Here is an 18,800-nt window from a genome sequence, read left to right as displayed (position 1 = left end):
TGTGGAACAAATACAAAATTGTCCATGTGTTTTCCGATCAGCACTTTCATTTCATTTTTGTACAATGCATGCTCACTGATTTGCCAATTACGTGCTGCCTTTACCAAAGTGAGTGATTTTATTAGTATATAATTATTGTACAAAATAAGGGGTTTCATTATGACATTTCCATAGAGGCATATGAAACACTTTGATGACATTCACCTCCTCTGTTGCTCTTTTTATACCTCTCTCCATTTCCAAACCCCTTTTACTTTTCATCTTCTCAGCTTTTTTTTTTTTTTTTTCCAGAGCTCCACATATGGGAAAAAAAATGCTAGCCTGGCTTATTTCACTTAACACAAAGGCCTCTAGTTCTGTCATTTTCCTGCAGGTCACATGACGTTGCTCTTCTTCAGGTCTAAATAGCGCTCCACTGCCTGTGTATGCCATGCTAAACTGAATGGTTCTATAGCTAATTCACTATGCTTTGCCCTGTGTGTGTATTTCCTGACTAGGTTTATTATGTGCTTTCCTGAACTTGCATTCTAAAGGGTCTGAGTTAGGCTACGGTTAATAAGAATGCATGAAACAAGTTTCTGGGTCGGCCTTGGTTTATTGTTGCTGTTTTGGAAACTGTTTTGGAAACTGTTTTGACACATTGTAATTCTTAAAAACAGCTTTGTTTCCACATTCACACAATACACACGATTTTTTTTTTTTTGCAGCAAAACTTAAGTACACATAATGCAAAAGCACATCAAAATAGAAAGCAAGTGTTCCCAAAGCGAGCGAGCAGTTCATAAAGTAGGCTTCTCCTCCCATCTTGTTAGTTATGAATTTGTTACTTTATAAATGTCCTGGTAAAGCAAACCCACCGAGTTTACAGTTGTATAAATAGACAAAAGACAATCCCAGGACATTCGAGTTACAAACTGTTTTTACTTGAGGGTCTAATTGGAGATGCAGATGTGATGACAACTATGGTGAAAATCTCCTTTCGGCAGCTAATCATCCAAACTGATCAAAGTGAATAGAGCAGCCCCTGGGGAGACTGTTGCCTGTCTTGCTTGGCATCCTCATTCCTCCTGAGAGGTGAAACCCATTCCTCGTTTCACAGGCCTGTTCCTTGATGTCTTCATTCTGAATAGTCTCTCCCTCCGATTTGGGACCGCGTCCTAGATTTAGCTCTAGCTCCTGTGCCTATGGCAGGGAGTCCCTCTGCCAGCAGGTGCTCTTCTCTCCTGTGCCTTCATCTTGCATCCTCGCCATCTGCAAAGCATGAAACACACACTGCTCTTAGCGTCACGACGTCGGCTAACAGCGTTCCCTCCTGGCCCTGCTCCTCTGGGTGCCAGGTATGAAACAAACCCAGGGAACCTTCGCTATCTTCCACAGTCAAGCCCAAAGCACAACCTAGAGAGATCTGTCCACGGAGGAAAATGGGACCACTGGTCAAACTGAGTAACGCTTACGGGCTATGAACACCATTCTCTCTGCTCTACCCATGCTTTGAAACTCCGAGTTTAGTGGCTAGAATTATTATATGAGCATTTGAAGGGGGTTATGACGGCCTACAGTGTCAGGCTCTGTTCAGAATTCCTGTGGCCTTTTCATAGTATTCACTTCATGCATTCATCCTCTTCCTCCTCCTACCCCACCCGCCCCCCACTCTGCCCCTGACTTCCCCCAAGTGAGCTTTTGATTGCTAATGCCAGCACCGACTGTCCTTCAGATAGTAAACAATGGAGTAGCTTTAGCCACAGCCTCCGTAAATACCTAGGGTGTAGATCCTTCTCTCCTAGAGCAGCTCTTGGTCCATCCATTAGGGATCTGGGAGGCATGAAGACCTCACTTTCAGGGTAGCTCTGCTTCCTAACTCAGACGGCTGAGTTCCCAGCCAGGCCCAGGCTTTGGCCGCCCTCTATGGGACTGTGCTGAAAGTGCACCTCATTTGGTCTCTACTCCTTCCCGAGGATGCTGCCTCCATTGCTTGACGGATTGTCCTGTGACTATCTCGTGAATACATCTCATGAACAGAGGCTGCCAACTCAGGGAAAGCTTCGGGGCAAGATGACTTAAGAATGTTAGCTAAGTTCCCGTCTCCATGGGAGGAGGAGGGAGAGGGAAGTCATGTTCTCTTTGCCTTGCACCTTGGAGAGTTTACATCTACTTTTTTTCTTACCCATTTAAAGGTATGTAACTACAACAGGCTGTGAAAGCCAACGTTTAAAAATAAAGTTTCCATGGGGGCTGGGGAGATGACTCAGAAGGGAAAAGCCAAGCCCGCTGAGTTCCATGCCTGGAATCCATGTTTAAAAGCCCAATGTGGTAGCATGCATTTGGAACCCCAGCATTCCCAAAGTGAAGTGGGAGGCAGAAGCTTGCTGGAGATGGCCAAACTGGAGTAAGCACTCCTCCTCAAAACAAGACAAAAAGAGAGAAAAGTCTGGGTCCTTTGACCTCCACACCCCCACTCATTCATACACACGCAGACACACAACAACAAAGTTTTAAACGTTTTTTTTTTTTATTTGTGTGTTTTTGTTTTGTTTGTTTTGTTTTGTTTTTGAGTCAGGGTTTCTCTGTGTAGTCCTGGCTGTCCTGAACTCACTCTGTAGACCAGGCTGACCTCAAACTCACAGAGATCCGCCTGCCTCAGCCTCCTGAGTGCTGGGATTATAGGCATGCACTACCATGCCCAGCTTTAAAATGTTTTTGAATGACACTTCCATGTTTCTTTTCTTTTTATTTTTTTCAGACAGGGTTTCATGTAGCCCAGGCTAGCCATGAACTCCTGATCCTCCTGCCTAGACCCCCTGAGTGCTTGAATCACAAACATGCCACCACTTGTGGCCGAATTTCTCTTTTAGCTTATCCAATCAAATTTTAATTCCATAGTGGCTTGGTGTCAGCTATCACTATATGAAACATGTTTAAGTCAGGTAATTTATAGCACTCATTTCTCTACTTAAACTTTACTTCCATTCCACTTCAAGCATAGAATTTCATCCCAACTGTAAAAGGTTCAATGCTTTAAACTCTATTTGCCTGATCATACTTTTCTGTTGAGAAAAATACATGTGTGTGTGTGTTCTAATTTCCTATGTCTATAATCTAGGTATGAAATTTTTGTCAAGATGGGATATTATTAGAATTTACCCCAAAAGGCTATATATGTAAACATTGATCATTTTCGTAGGGAAAAGTAAACATATTTTGGGGAATGTGTTTATTAATTATATGGATCGTTTTGCACTGAGGAAACGGAGGCTCAGAGAGGCAAAGCGGCACGTCCATCATCGGATGTTCAGTGACTGTACAGCTGTTCAATGACCGCTTCCACGGTGGGCACTGGACACCAGCTCTGTGAGGGGGTCGCTCATACAGTATTCCGAGGTTGGACGGCTTTGATTATAGCTACACTCTCGGACTTATTGACTACCCCCACAAAAACTCGGTGAAATCTCCTGCAAACGTGGCCTGCCTGTCAGCAGTTTCCCAGAAGCATGGGATTGTGTACACTGTAGCTACCTAGTGGAAGGGCTCCTATTTAAAAAGGAGGGGGGGAGCAGATTCACACTCAGAATCTACACCACTGCGTGGGTGGCTCTCAAACACTGGTCTGTAATTCTCATCACCAGAGTTTCCGTTCAGCAGGTCTGAGCTGGGATCTGAGGATCTGCATTTCCAGTGAGTTCTGGTGCCGATGTTGCCAGGGTCAGATTCTACCAGTCGGATCATTTTCAGCAGCAAAACTGCCCGGAGACATCCAGAAGGAATGATTCAATCAGGATTCACCACGGCAGTGCTTTCCAAATTTGACCATATGCTTGAACCACCTAACGAGCTTTGTAAATAATACTAACTGTGCCTCACCCTCAGATAATTACTTCATTGGTATGGAGTGTGATTTTGTTCTCGGCTACCATGCAAAAAATGCTGTTATACATAGTCTAGTATATGACTTTTGGTGAATATGTATACATTCTCTTTTAGACACACACACACACATACATGCATATAAATTGTATTGGGTTTATACAATTAACTTACTTAAGGTTTCTATTGCTGTAATACACCATTACTAAAACCAACTTGGGGGGGTTTCTTTCATCTTACTCTTCCAGGTAATAGTACATCAGGAAGGAAAAACAGATCAGGAACCTCGGGGCAGGAACTCAAGCAGAGGCTGTGGAGAAGTACTGCTTACTGGTGTATTCCTCATGGCTCCCTCAGCCTGCTTTCTCCTGGCACCCAGGATCACCTGCCCAGGGTTGGCCCTGTGCACAGTGAGCTGCTCCCTACCCACATCAATCACTGCTTAAGAAAATGCCCCATAGGTCTACCTACAGGCCAATCTGTGATGGCATTTTCTTCATGGAAATTCTCTTTCCAAATGAATCTAGCCTGTGTCAAGTTGGAATTCAAAGCTAGCCAGTGAAACAATGTAGAAAAATTACAGAGTCATATTTCTAACTTCACTGTGGTCCATAAGTATTTATAGTATAACATAATTTCCCACAAGACCCTGGAGCATAGCAGGACTCCGGGTGGCTGCCCTGGAGTTCTCAGTAGATTACTGCTCTCTGTTCCTCAGTTCCTCTTTAGCCACAGATCCATAACTACCTCCCACTCAAGGATAAGAAGCTGCCCTTAGCCCCCACATTCATCTCAGAATCACAACCGTCTTGACCTCTCTGGGTACCACTGAAATCATGGCTCAGCAAAGAGGCAACATCTCACAGCAGGAGAGCTTGGGTTACAAAGGCAGACCTGGAGCGTTCGGAGTCAGGAGGCTCCTCACCCGCCCCAGGGTGGAGCTCCTGCCTTCCCAGAAGGTTGTGGTCTTGTTCACGGCCCCTGCTTCCCAGCCCCCTGACTCTGCATCAAATCTTTGAAGCCACTTTCTTCTCTGGTTGCTCTGAACACAACCAACCCCCCTCCTACCGCTCTGAGATTTATCTCCCTTGTCCTCTTATCTCAGGGAGTTCCCTGTATTCCTGGATAAGCAGTGTCCACTTTTATTTCTTTATTATCATTTCTCCTTGCCACCGTGCTTCTCAACCCCCAGGGGAAAGGACCACTGGACAAAAGCACTTCAGGGTCTTCAGCAATTACCTCGTTTGTCATTCACGGGAGCTACAGTTTCTTCTGAAGGTGGCTCTTCCTCATCATTCACCATCAGTTCCCCAGAGGAGAAGAGCGTGTACAACTCCCGGATCAAATCAGCTGTGGTCCCTGAATGGTTGCCGTGATTGTCCCCCAGTAGGAAGAGATGCTGCTCCTGAGAACCCAAGTCTCCAAACAGCTCGCTGTCTCCTGCCTCGATTTTGTACACCTCAGGGATGAAGCTAGGGTGAAGGAGAAAAGGAATTAAAGTGGTTAGGCCAAGTCCCTTGTAAGATTAAATGCAAATATAGCCATATCCTAGAATAGAAATCCATCTTGTGCACATGATAGGAATCTTCCTAACGGGGCTTGTGGATGAAATGTGATACAGGGGCAATTTTCTAATATTCCAAGAGAGAATTCAACATGCATTTGTCTCAGAGGTTTAGGATTCCAAACCCAATGTTGTGTTCATTGCTAAAATTTTGTTGGGGACTCAGGGTTTTGCAGTCAGAATCGGCTCTGCAACTCTGTCTTGCGCTTTCTGAAAGGAACATGCTTTCTTTGTCATGTTTTCCTTCCAACCTCTGATATCACTTTGGCACTAGTCAATCTGAGTTGCACTATGTCATTATCAATATGAGATAGTTTTAATAAAAGCAACAGATGTGGTTGTTCATCATATAAAATGTGGTTTTTTATAATATAGATTGTATTCTGTCTTCTGCTAGCCAGCGATGCAATCATCAACACATTTAAAAACACCCTTGCATAGCCCAAATCCTGCGTTCTGAAAAGGAAATGTCATTCACTTCACGTTCTTGGATAATGACCCACTACCACCAAACTAGCTATCCCTTCACATTCTTAAGGACTGTTTCCTGGGCCACACTTCCCACATCTGAAATTTCTTAACTCACAATACGCTGTCGTCTGTGCCAGTATCCTCTGGTTGGGCAAAGGTGATATTAGCACACTTGGCTTGCAGGTCTCTGGTGGGATATTTGTTGATGGCACCTGGAGACAGAGTGGAATTCTCAGTCCAGTTTTTACCTTCCCACATAATGGATATTACCCAAAAAGTCAGTTCAACTTTTCCTGGAGATGGAAGACTCTTCAAAAACAAATTAATCTTTCTAAGGGACTTGGCTACGTCAGCACACTGGTATTGAAAGACCTTGTTATTGCCAAGTCAATGAGGTACAGCAATAATTGAATTAAAAGTCCCTATGTCCTGTGATACAATTCAAGGACATCTCTGAATTTTTCTTTTTACCTATTTCCCCCTCTCTCTCACACCCCAGGAATGGAGACTCCTCCTAATAGGCTCTGTTGGCTTTCAAGTTGCCTTCCTTATTTCTACCTTGGGGTTGAAAGAAGACACTGTTTTTTACTCACTGGTAAATATATCACCTAATTTTCATGATTACTAACTATAAGTTGAGTCCTGGGATTGTGTGTGTGCCAGGACCCCTAAAATCCTGGAAAATCCCAGAAAGCCCCCAGCCACTGCAGATAACCAAACAATATGGCTTTTGCTCTGCCCCTGATTCCCAGCACAGGCCAGGGCTTGTTTGATGCTCTAAGAACTTGGACTACTCCATACCTCTGTCTAAAATGACAATGCCAAGGGTAAAAGTCAGAGCAGCTACTCTCAGGGTGCTGTAGTAGGATGATAACATTCAAATCTCTATGTGGTTGCGCTTAATCTAGATGTCTTGAACAGAGGCAATGGAAAATATCTGTACCCATGAGTCATAAGAATTCAAGTCAGAACCAAGGATGGTTAATAATGACAGGTAGACCAGATGTCCTTAGAAAAGGTGAAGGATAGCAGCAGTGGGGTTTTTATTTATCATAGTTGTATGCTTCACTAAGGTTTTAGTAACTGAAGTGTAGTTTAATAGAAAAGAGCACAGTCTTAGGGCCAGAATGTAGGGGATTGAGTCTAGAATTTGCCAGAGATGAATTACAAGCTTTTGAGAAATTTATTTAATATACCTGAATTTCCTTTATAGAAATGGAATCTGAATTCTTCCCTTTGGGGGATATGCTGAAGATTAGCTGATGTTAGCCAATTCAGAGAACCAAACATTTAATAAATGTTCAGAAGTCAGGCTTAAAAGGAAACCCTTCGCATATTTGGGGATCTCCTGTCTGAAACTTTGAGAGCAGCAATGGCCAAACTCAACAAGACTTTCCTCTGAGATTCTTCCGCTGCCTCCTGTTTACAGCCCATTACTGTCTTCTAAAAATAAGATACATTTGACTACGAAGGCTGCATGCAGAGGCATCAATAAGACAGTAAAGGAGAGACGCTTGAGTGACTTACGTCTGACTGAATAAACAAACGGCTTGACAAACTTGATGATATAATCCAAATCTGGCTTGTGTGTCCGGCCAAGCTGGACTAAGTGATGATCTAGAGGGTGGCTTGCTAATTCTTCTAACTCCATGTCATTGTGTACAGGACCAAAGGAAAATACAAATATGGAATAGCCTTGGCACTTGGCTCTCAGAGATGCATTCTTTAAAACTTCTTTGTCTAAAGGGTTAGTTTCACCAGCAGTTACTATAAAGATAACTTTGTTTTTCCTCAGGTTGGGGGTTCCTGCAAAGACATTGTCAATTGTCCACTGAAGGGCATGCCCGATAAAAATGTCTCCATTGAGCTGCTGAAGAGACTCTTGGAGATGATGTTTCATTTGGTGTACAGTGCTGTAAGTGAGCAAATCGAATTCCAGGTAGGCTGGGCATTCTTCAGCGTTTGGCAGATAGCCTGGAGGAGAGTAGGTCAGGACAGCCACTCTGTCTCCTAAGACAGAGGTCAGCGGAGCTGGGGTGATATGAAAGTAATCCAGCACTGAAGTTATAAAATCTCTCACTTCCTTAAACTCATCATGTCCTACTCTTTGAGAAGCATCTATGAGGAAAGCCACATCCATGTAATATTCTTGAAGAGAAGCATCCCCAGGCTCGTCAGCAAGACCCAGTTCTTTTCTGCCACGGCTGTCGGGCTCTGCAACAGAATAACTTGAGTCACTCTTAGTGAATGAGCTAACCTGAAACTCGAAAACATAAATGTAGACACGAGGCAGGGGTGTTACTATTCTTCATTCCCACAGCATGGAAGACACCACTAATCAATGCAACAGTAGATCAATACAAACAGCAGATATCACTGATGAATCTAAGTCCCTGTTCCAAGATGCAGTCTTCAGATCTGCCTTTGCTTAGGGCAGGACAGAGAGCTAATTCCATTTGACACATGTTGTCACATAAGAAATCTACTTGCTGCCAACTTCAGGTTTTTCTAAAATGACTGATTTGACCCCAAAATATCTTAATGCCAGAAGACAAACATAAGCCTATTTTTGGTGCTTCCACGTGGTTACAAAGCCTACAGCATATATTCACACCTACTGAATATTTAATTACAAGGAGTAAACACAAGAGCAAGTACAGCTTGTCAAAGTTACAACTCTCGTGCTTGCAGGGATGTGTAAATAAAAGGTTCATCCATGAACCAGCATCAGGAGAGCAGCTACCAGTCCGTATTGACTTTAGAGATTTGCTGTTGTGTAAGACATGACCCTTAGTTTTGCAGCCAGACTGACTGGCTGTCTTGGGAGGCCTGGGATCCACCTCTCTCCATCCCGTGCTTCCCACCCCACCCGCATCCAGGACTGGTGTTCCATCTGCATGCTGTCACGTGCAGCTTTTAGGGGTTCTGTGGATCTGTCTGGGGTCCTACTGCTTGCAAGGCAGGCACCTTTTCCCCTGTGCCATCTCTCCACCCCCCTCAGTTTACATGCTGATGCAAGATATTTGCTGCCAACCATCACTCCAAATGACATTGCTTTAAATCTGTGTGATTATGAAAGCTTTCTATACTCCTGGGAAAGCTGGAGGGAGGTATGTGTGGAGAATCATCAGCTCTGTAAGACAGTAAGTAGATGGCCTTTTCGTTTCCTCTCTGGAAGAACAATAAGCAGCTTTCTAACTGTTGATTCCTATTTCTGCTCAATCTGTCACTAGGAACTTGCATAGTTAGTGTTTTATTTAATCCTCCAAACAATGAATGAACCAAAGAAAAGAAAAGAAAAGATTAATTCTATAAAACTCAATATCAAAATAAAATTCATCAAACATGATTACCACAAGTGATTTTATTCATATTGAAAATGCTTTTTTGGATAATTTTTGAATGATCAATGAGCCCTGCATTCCTGAGGCAAATCCACACTACCCCTTTGTCTATTCTTGTATTTGACTTGCTAAGTCACTTTCAAGAGTAATTTCTGCATCTATATTAATCAAGAATGGTGGCCTAGGCCAGGTGTGGTAGTGTATGCCTTTAATCCTAGCACTCAGGAGGCAAGCAGATCTCTGTGAGTTCAAGGTCAGCCTGGTCTACAGAATGAGTCTTAGGCCAAGCTACATAGTGAGATCCTTTTGAGAGAGAGAGAGAGAGTCTAGTGGCTTGAGAAATTGACTCAGTAGTTAAAAGCACCTGTTGCTCTTGCAAAGGACCCAGGTTCAATGCCCAGCACCCACATGGCGGACCACAGCCATCTGTACTCCAGATCCAAAGAATATGACACCCTCTTCTGCTCTCCACTAGTACCAGGACATACATTATGCACATACATACGTACATACATGAAGATAAAATATCCATAAACAAAAGTAAATAAATCTATTTTTTTAACAAAAGGTCATATATAGTTTTACTTTCATATAATTTCTTTGTTTTTTTTTTTTGGCATCAAAGTAACTTGGCGTCAAAGAATGAGCTAATAAACAGTCTTTTCCCTTAAATTCCCTAGAAAAGTTTGTCTAGAATTGATATTTATGGCCAGGTGATGGTAGAACACACCTTTAATCTCAGCACTCAGGAGGGAGAGAGGTAGGCTTATCTCTGAGTTTGAGGCCAGCCTGGTCTACAGAGCAAGTTCTAGGACATTCAGGGCTACACAGAAAAACCCTGTCTCAAAAAACATAAATAAATAAATAAATAAATAAATAAATAAATGTATGTTATCCATCATTCCTCAGAAGTTTTGTTGAGGTTGTAGTAAAATCATGGGAAGACTTCAAGTACCAATTCAATCATTTTGACAAGCTAGTTATGTTATTTCTTCTTGAATGAACTGTGGGGATTTCCATATTGTAAGAAATTTGTGTCTAATTTATATGCAAAAATGGCTTATTACCTTCCCTTGTTACCCTTATGAAAGCTGTAGCATACGGAAGATGCCTCCTCTCTCTTTGCTAGCGCTGGTTATTTGTGTCCAGTTTTCCTGGTGAATCTGATTATAGCTTTATCAATTTTATTGATCTCAGAGATCTGACTCTTGGCCTTACCAATTTTCCTCATTTCTTGTTCATTGAATTCTTAAATGTTATTGCTTTTTTCTGCTCACTCTGGGATTGCTTGTCTGTCTGTTTCTGGCTTCTTAAAATGGAAATTGAGGTCACTGCTTTGAAGCCATTCTTTTTTTTTTTACCAGCATGAGCCTTTAATATCAAAATTCGTTTATCACCGTGCTCTCAAAGACTCTCGAATGTTGATTTTATTTTTATGCCTTCCAAAATACTTTCTAATTTATTGATTGATTTCATTTTTGGCTATGGATTATGGTAAAGTGTTTTATTTGTTTTCTAAATGTTTGGGATTTTTGAAAGCTCTTTCTGCTAATGGTTTTTTACTTTTGTTCTATTTGGGTCAGAAAACATACTTACTATGACTTGAATCCTTTAAAATTCTTGAGCATTGTTTTGTGGCCCACAGTATGGTCTATTTTGGCAAGTATTTCGTGAGCACTTCAAAAGAATGTGCCTTCTGCTCTCAGGCGGAATGCTCTAGAAGTGCCAACTAGGTTACATTAGCTGATAATGTTACTAAAAATCTACCATGTGCCTGTGCTGTAGGGTTTTTTTTCTACCAGTTATTGGGATAGAACATAGAAACTCACTGATTTTTTTTAAATTCTAATTATTTGACCTTTCTTCATTTGAGTGATTTCTATTGCTATATTTTCAAGTGCACCACTGTTTTTTTTTGTTTGTTTGTTTTGTTTTTTTGTTTTTTTTTCTTTTACTGCCTGACCTTACCCTCCTATCTGGTATACTTTCCCTTCTAACGCTGTGGTTTTTATCTCCACCAATGCTAGCTGAGCACTGGAGAAATGGCTCGGCGGGTAAAAGCTCCTGGTGTGCTGGTCTGAGGATCTGAGCTTTGGTCCCGGCACCCAGGTAAAAAGTTGAATGCGGCTGCACCCGTTAACCCCAGCACTGTGGGGTGAAGATTTGTAGGGCTCACTAGCTGTCACCTTGGCTCCCATCAGTGAAATACCCTGGAAGGAATCAGGCAAAGAATGTTTGAGCAGGACATCAAATGCCCTCCTCTGTGAACTGGGCACACGAGTACATTTACAGCAAATGATAGGATTTGGCACCTCATAAACTTGTTTGGAAGGTGCAGGACTCACATTCCCCACCAGGAACCCCAGTCTGAGGTTCTTGCTGAACTTTGGGTCCAGGTGGAAGCCCTGACTAAACCGTTAATCAGCAGACATGAAGTGAAGACGGTGCCAGGAGTCTTTTCATACTGGTTGCTGTCAGTGCCACATGATGTACGTCACCAGCAAACCGTCTCTGAAATTCCCAGCCACAGTACTCGAGAGATGCAACAGGTGTTTCTGCTGTTGGGCGTTTACAGTTCTAGACCTCACTCACCGTTACCTGTGTTATCCCTGAGAGCTCTGATTTCCAGCTGCCGTTTCTCAGTTTTTTAAAGGACCAACTAGCACACTTTCAGAAACATGGAGGACGCAATTTCGTAGATGCTGTGGTAGAAGAGGAAAGGACTTCCTGGCCAGGGAAGTAAAGTGTTTTCCCACGCATGCCTAGAAATATCACCGTCTCTTTTTTAGTTTTCTTTTTACAAATGAGCTACAATCGTATCCCCCACCAAGTCCTCAGATACAGATCCTTTTCTAAAGAGGCACAAACCACCTACAAGAAATCACTAAAAATAGGTTTCACCTCTACTTAGATTTTCGTGAAAATCAAAGAAACTAAATATAGACGGCTGTGCCTTGAAAACTCTAAAATTTAGTCCAACACGAGGTAGGATTGTTCTATTTTGAGTCTAAATTCATGTTATTTGGGGAGACTCGGGCTTCTAAGGTATTTCTCCTTTAAGAAAACCTGGCAGAGGCCTAAATAAAACAACGCTCTACATTCTCTCAAAATATCAACAGAACTAAATCCTCCGTGTCAGTTCTGTGGAAGAACTTAGTTGAAAGGACAGAGCGGGAGGCTTGGATGGAATGAATCATACGGTCAGGTTTCCAAGGAAGTAGCCCCCTGAGACTAGCCTAACTTTAGCCAAAGATGTACAACATAGAGCCAAGTATGGGGGAGCTGGGTGTGGAAGGGAAATTGAGAAAGCAGGGAGCATCATAGGAGCAGGAGCCCCTTGGACTAGATCAGTGAGCTGTGAGTCAGCGCTGCTGTCTGTCATGACACTTGTGGAAAATCTCAAGACATCCGTGAGTTATCTAGCGGGCTGTCTTGCAATTTAACCAGTGCCAAAACTAGCCACGGATTTTTCTTTTCTTTTTTTTATCTTTTTGTTTGTTTGTTTTATTTTGTTTTTTTTTGTTGTTGTTGTTGGTGGTGGTGGTGGTGGTTTGGTGTTTGTTTATCTGTTTGTTCGTTTTTCTAAACAGGGTTTCTCTGTGTAGCCCTGGCTGTCCTGGAACTCAATCTTTAGACTAGGTTGGCGTCAAACTCACAGAGATCTGCCTGCTTCTGTCCCTTGAATGTTGGGATTAAAGATGTGCACCATCACCACACATCTCAGCCATGTTTTGTTTTGTTTTTAATAAGTGGTACATAAAGCTGAGGCTAACTTATGTATTGGGTCCGAGTCATGTGACACTACCTGATATTTTTCTCTTTAAAAGAATGTTACCTTCTTTTGTGCGTGTGTGCGTGTGTGCGTGTGTGTTCCCACATGTATGTCTATGCACCACATGCATGCCTGCTGCTCACAGAAGCCAGAAGGGGTAGGATCCCCCTGGAACTGGATTATCGAGAGCCACTGTGTACTGCTGAGAACAAAACCCAAGTCCTCTGAAAGAGCAGCAAATACTCTTCACCACTGAGGCAGCTCTTAGAGCCCTGTATAGCTGGCACTTTTCAAGCTCAACATTTTCTCAACATTCAACTCATGAAGTCGACAGTGCTTTCTTCTGTTTCTGCTTTCTGGTACAACACTGAGTTTTCCATCCACTTTGGGTTTGGAGTTCAGCTCTACCTATGTCTTCTCTCATTAAATCTTCCATTTAGACTTAGATTGGAATTTCTGTTACTCCCATCTCACACCCAAGCAGACTTAAGCTTGGAGATGGCCAAGGATTTAGCCAAGAAATAAAATCCTATAAGTAGAGGCAGGACTTAATCCCAGATCTGTCTCAGTGACTGACTCCTTCAGAAGAATGAGTCCCCAAACAACAGGGCAGAGCAGAAAGAGTAAGGCACACACTCTCCAAGGTCAAAGTGCACACAAACCCAGGGACCTGATTTGAAGAAAGTTGTCTCCCGTCTATTGGTATTCCTTCTGCAGAAGCCATGGCAAAATACTTTCTTCTAAAAGTAAGTCATGGCATAAATTAAATAAAATTTTGCTTTCCTTTTCCTCCAGTGGGCATTAGCAGAGGAGTAGTTATGACAGTTCTTAGGAGTTTGAGTCTTTTTTTTCTGCCTGTGGTTACTTCATTGACCCCAGTTCTTCTCCATGCCTCAGTTTCCCTCTATAAACCACCATGTTACTCTGCTACAATCTCACAAGGTTTGGAGGGGTGAGGGGTGGATGGAATAGGTTACATAGTTCACAATGTATCCAAGGCACTACACAAATTTAATCTTTACAAGTAAACAAGAAGAAAACTCCTAGGTTACAAAAATCCTGTATGTAATGGTAAGTTCTGCAGAATTTTGATAAGAAAAGAAGAATTAAAAAATAATAATAAAAAAAACGCAACCTGTTGGCCTAACTTACAGACACATGCATACAGGCCTCAGATATGACAATTTATGCAGCCTTTATCTGCAGAGGACTTGGCAGCACTTTACGAATCTCTCCATTTCATATCAGCAGCCCAGGCCTGTCCTCCCTTCTCTCTGGTGAGGTCATTGGCTAGGACTCTAGGGCTGGGAAGGCAGGGGAGGGAGGCACAGAGTGCGCACATCGCTGCATGCCATTAACATGCCAAGGAGAAACAAGTCTAGCTTTGCTGTGTGAGAGTCTCTTCTCTTTTACATAGAAATAACTGTTTAAAACAGATTTTTTTATCCTTTCTCCCGAAAATGGGACAAATGTTCCTTTCGGCCTTGATTTTTTTTTCTTTTCTAGGTGGCTCTTTAATTGTTAGAACATCACTTATGAACCATCTTGTGCTCTGAAGCAAGAATAAGCAGAAAAAGACTGGTTTACCAAGGAAAATCACTGCGTCCTGTGGGAACCACTACACTCAGACCAGCCACAATCTGACCCTTTCTTTGGTTTTAATGAAGTTGTTCCGTATGTCTCTAGGTGAGTTTATTATAAGCAAGCTTTAAAAAAAAAAATTTAAAAGTTTAAACACAAGGATTATACCACCAAAATTGTTTGAAAATTACTCTCCAAAATAATGATGCAGTTTAACTTCTTTTCAGGTTTGGTAACTGCAGACAGTCCATCAGTTGTGAGTGATCGTGGCGCCACCACCAGCCGCACAGCACACACGAAGACGGCCAGAGGCTTCTGTGGCAGCAGAACATCAGCTAACTGGCACTCCAGGGACGGCTCAGAAGCCGATTCTGCCCTCCAGTGCAGGGTAGGTTTATGCACATGTACGTTCAAGGTGAGTATGTGAGAGCAAAGAATTAGACTCGAACCACATGTTCAAGAAGAGGAAGCAGCTAAATATATCCTTTCGTTGAAGGGGACATTGTGAGAGTGTTTAGAAAAATCAGAGTGGAGTTTACAGCCAAGTGGACAGTATTAGACATACTATCACGTGAAAGTGCAGGACACACGATCAAATAAGGCTATGAAAACCAATATGCCTATGGGAAAGACAAAGAATGTACTTAACACTGAAAAGAGCTCAGTTTGGTACCGTTTTTGAAGTTTTATGTTCAGATTTTATTATCACCCTATGATGCCTTTGAGGATTTAAAAAAAAAAAAAATAATGTCCTGAAGCACTGATGGGGACAGCAACGAACAGATGCAGATGCTGCTGGCCTCTCCTCACACCAGACGCCAGGGTCACCCTTCAGTGTGACTACAAAAAAGGTCTCCAGACATCGCAGTTAAATCCTCAGAACCCGCATGGTGTGAGGGAAACCAGCTCCTGCCAGGTTCTCCTCAAGCTCCACATACAGGCACAATGGTTGCTGCGACACACTCACAAAAACAAACAAACAAGACAAACAATTTAAGTCATCACTCTGGGGGCTCCACTCCCCAAACTAATGATTGACTGAGTCACTGTGAGAGTCAATTGCACAGTGGCTCTCAAACTAGAGACCTTATAGAAATCCATAAAGCCCCATACAGTGAGGATGAGGATGAGCCCAGGGCAAGCCAGGGCAGGTAGAGGGAGAGGCTAGGTCGCAAAGACAGGCAGTGGTTGGGTGTCTTGTGGAAGAGGGTGACAGTTTGCTGCCGGCCCACGGGGTGCAGAAACTATGATATTTTTAAATGGTTAAGACTGCTGACTTTCCCTCAAGCCTCTCCAGTCAAGGACAGCCATCCGCTGCAGGAATTTTAAACGAGTAATGAGCATAGCATATGGAGACGCTCATCAAAGTTATCAGCTAATTTATACCAGGCATCTGGAGCTTATCAAGGCTCATCTCTCAGTGACTAAGAGTTTGAAATCGCAACTGACCCCAGAAAGGACGGAACATCATACAGAAAATTCTTAGTAGTTTTTGGTAACTGGCTATGCATGATTTGAGAGAGAAGGGCAAGGGAAGGAAAAAGAAAGGAAGCAGGGGAGAGGGGAAGGAAGGGAACGGAAGGGAACGGAAGAGACAGACAGACAGACCAAGAACATGATTTAAGGCTCCAACTTATTCATGGAATAAAGAAGTAAACATAACACCCCAGGTCTGAAGCACCATTCCCAGGCCACCACAACCTACACAGTCCTCCATGAGAATCCCCGAATGCTTCAGAACTTTGGTGGGGTGACCATTTACTTTTTATTCTCCTGGTAGAGACATGAACAGTTTCCTCAATCAAACTAACTGAATGTCACAATGGCTACAAGCTTTGTCTTGATTTTTCAGATATCTGGAAAGCCAGAGGAAAAGCCTTTCTTTCCTTCTTGAATCACTGCCATTGTGTCAGAAATGATGGCTGCAATGAAGTCTCTCTCTCTCTCTTCCGTCTCTCTCGTCTGCTTTTCCTGATCCATTTCCAGGACTTGCAAATGTTCACCTCTAACAAAGCTATCACGAACAACACTTCCCCACTCTAACACTCTGCCAAAATGCATTTTATTCTTCTTTATAAGCCTGATGAGAATGGATTCCTGTGCCTTGAAGAAAATTGTGATCTGTATGGCATTAAGTGAACAAGCAACTGCACCCATTTTAAAAGAGCAGGCGTCTAAAAATCTCTTGTTCAGGCCATGCCTATGTAAGTTTAAAGCTGTTTCTAGTGAAATCACATACAGGCTCTATACACAGACACCCTGCGATGACACATGCCCAGGTTTCACTGTGACTCTCCATTATGAAGCCAATACATCTTATTTTTCAACTAATAGTACTGACCTTTTAATTCTTCATTACAGATTTTTACAAAAGCTAGCTTGGCAATTTTAAAAGTAAAGATCAAATGTTTATATTTCCAAAATATTTATGATGACCCAAGTATTAAATCTAAGGCAGGGGTTGGGGGGAGAAGAGCTATCCAGGAAGTTGCTGAGAATCAATGCTATAGTGTGAAATTCACCCTTTTTTCTTTTATATTTGCACGCTCTAGTTATGCAAATGATACATCAGATGCAATACTTAGAATGTCAACATTTTGGCCAAATGGTTATTTTGGAAGATTCAAGATGCATAGTTTGAATGGCTCAGTCATCTGTTTGGAATTTCACATTTCTTATATTTAAATATGTATCTGATTGTTTTTCTTTTTTCTGTGTACGGGTACTTTGTGTGCATGTATGTCTCTGCATCATGTTTGTACACTGCACTTGGATGCCAGAGGAGGGAATCAGATCCTCTGAAACTGGAATTACAGGTGGTTGTGAGCGGCCATGTGGGTGCTGGGAATAGAACTCAGGTCCTCTGCAAGAAAGAACAACGAATGCTCCTTGCCACTGAGCCTCCTCTTCAATCCCTCACTCTTTCAGGTGAAAATACAGAAATCTTTATGTATCCGATGTATTTATTATCTTACATGTTAGTTTTGAGCTATTCAAATATGGACATTAAAATGTCTAGAGTAAGCCATGTAGGAGTTTCACGCTCTGTCACTTCTGCATATCTCTAAAGTAAAATTTAAACCTTCTGTGTGAGCACAAATTCTGGGACAATGGCCAGGCCAAGTGTTAAAGGAGTTTCAGTCTACTCGTTGCTCTGATGCTCTCTTATTTTCTTGTTCTGTGCCATACCAACCTTCTAAATTCTGTGCTCTAATTTCGTCATGCTCACCATGGACGTTTCTGAGAACTTGTGCAGTGATTCCCTGAGTGGCGCCTGTCATGTTCCCTGCTTCCATTGGGAGAACAGCCACTGGACCCAGCATCCTAAATTGCTTCAGGTGCCAGCCTTAATTCATACTAATTCTCTACTAGTACTAGAGGACAAGGCACCTGACGACCTAACAGACTCCATCGTTGGTTCATGTTCTTACCGGAAGTGAGACTTGCTGTCGCTGCAGATCCCAGCTCAGTTCCATAGTGACTCACCAACTTATGCGCCTCGAGCATTTGGTTTGGAATGTAAACCAAACGGTCCCCTCCATGACCTTCCAACAGAAAAGATGAGTCTTTCCCGGCACTCAGCCCTTGACCAGCAAGGCTGTTTTTGCTTGCAGAAACCTCATGCAATCTAGTAGTCAATAGATGAAGAAAAATTAAGTTTTTGCTGAGTCCAAATAAGTGGGAAAGATGCAAATTTATTACCTATGCATTTTAATGTACTTTCTTTACTCGTTATTAAAAGAAAAGGTGGTAACAGCTCAGTTGGTAAAGTGCCTGATTTATTTTTTTTCTTTCCAATTCTTTTATTCTTTTTTATTTTTTTAATTATACTTTATTTATTTTGTATCCCCCCTCTAGTTCCTTCCTTCCTCCCCTCCCAATTCCTCCCTTCCTCTCCCTTCTCCACACACTCCCCTCCCCAGGTCCACTGGTGTGTTGCGGGGGGTCTTTTCCTTCCTTCTGATCCTAGTCTGTTAGGTCTCATCAGGAGTGGCTGCATTGTCTTCCTCTGTGGTCTGGTAAGGCTGCTCCCCAGCTCAAGGGGAGGTGATCAAAGAGCAGGCCAATCAGTTCATGTCAGAAGTAGTCCCTGTTCCCATTACTATGGAACCCACTTGGACACTGAACTGCCATGGGCTACATCTGTGCAGGGGTTTTAGGTTATCTCCATGCATGGTACTTGGTTGGAGTATGAGTCTCAGGAAAG

At 42.6% G+C, this 18,800-nt stretch overlaps 1 protein-coding gene across 1 annotated transcript in view; it reads right to left on the bottom strand.

Moving 5' to 3' along the window:
• Window positions 1-575: 575 nt before the first annotated feature.
• Window positions 576-18,800, bottom strand: part of Col6a5 (collagen type VI alpha 5 chain) — a 90,078-nt gene continuing 71,853 nt past the window's right edge. The window contains exons 36-40 of the mRNA XM_021639849.2: window positions 18,025-18,221; window positions 7,424-8,110; window positions 6,012-6,108; window positions 5,101-5,333; window positions 576-1,251 (exon numbers count right to left, since the gene is read on the bottom strand). Of these exons, the coding sequence (XP_021495524.1) occupies window positions 1,232-1,251; window positions 5,101-5,333; window positions 6,012-6,108; window positions 7,424-8,110; window positions 18,025-18,221 (1,234 nt within the window). The 3' untranslated portion in view covers window positions 576-1,231. The remainder of the gene's footprint in view (window positions 1,252-5,100; window positions 5,334-6,011; window positions 6,109-7,423; window positions 8,111-18,024; window positions 18,222-18,800) is intronic.

The sequence above is a fragment of the Meriones unguiculatus genome, chromosome 6 (assembly GCF_030254825.1).
Source record: "Meriones unguiculatus strain TT.TT164.6M chromosome 6, Bangor_MerUng_6.1, whole genome shotgun sequence".
Lineage (NCBI taxonomy): Eukaryota > Metazoa > Chordata > Mammalia > Rodentia > Muridae > Meriones > Meriones unguiculatus.
This window is presented reverse-complemented; position numbering and strand designations above follow the sequence as displayed.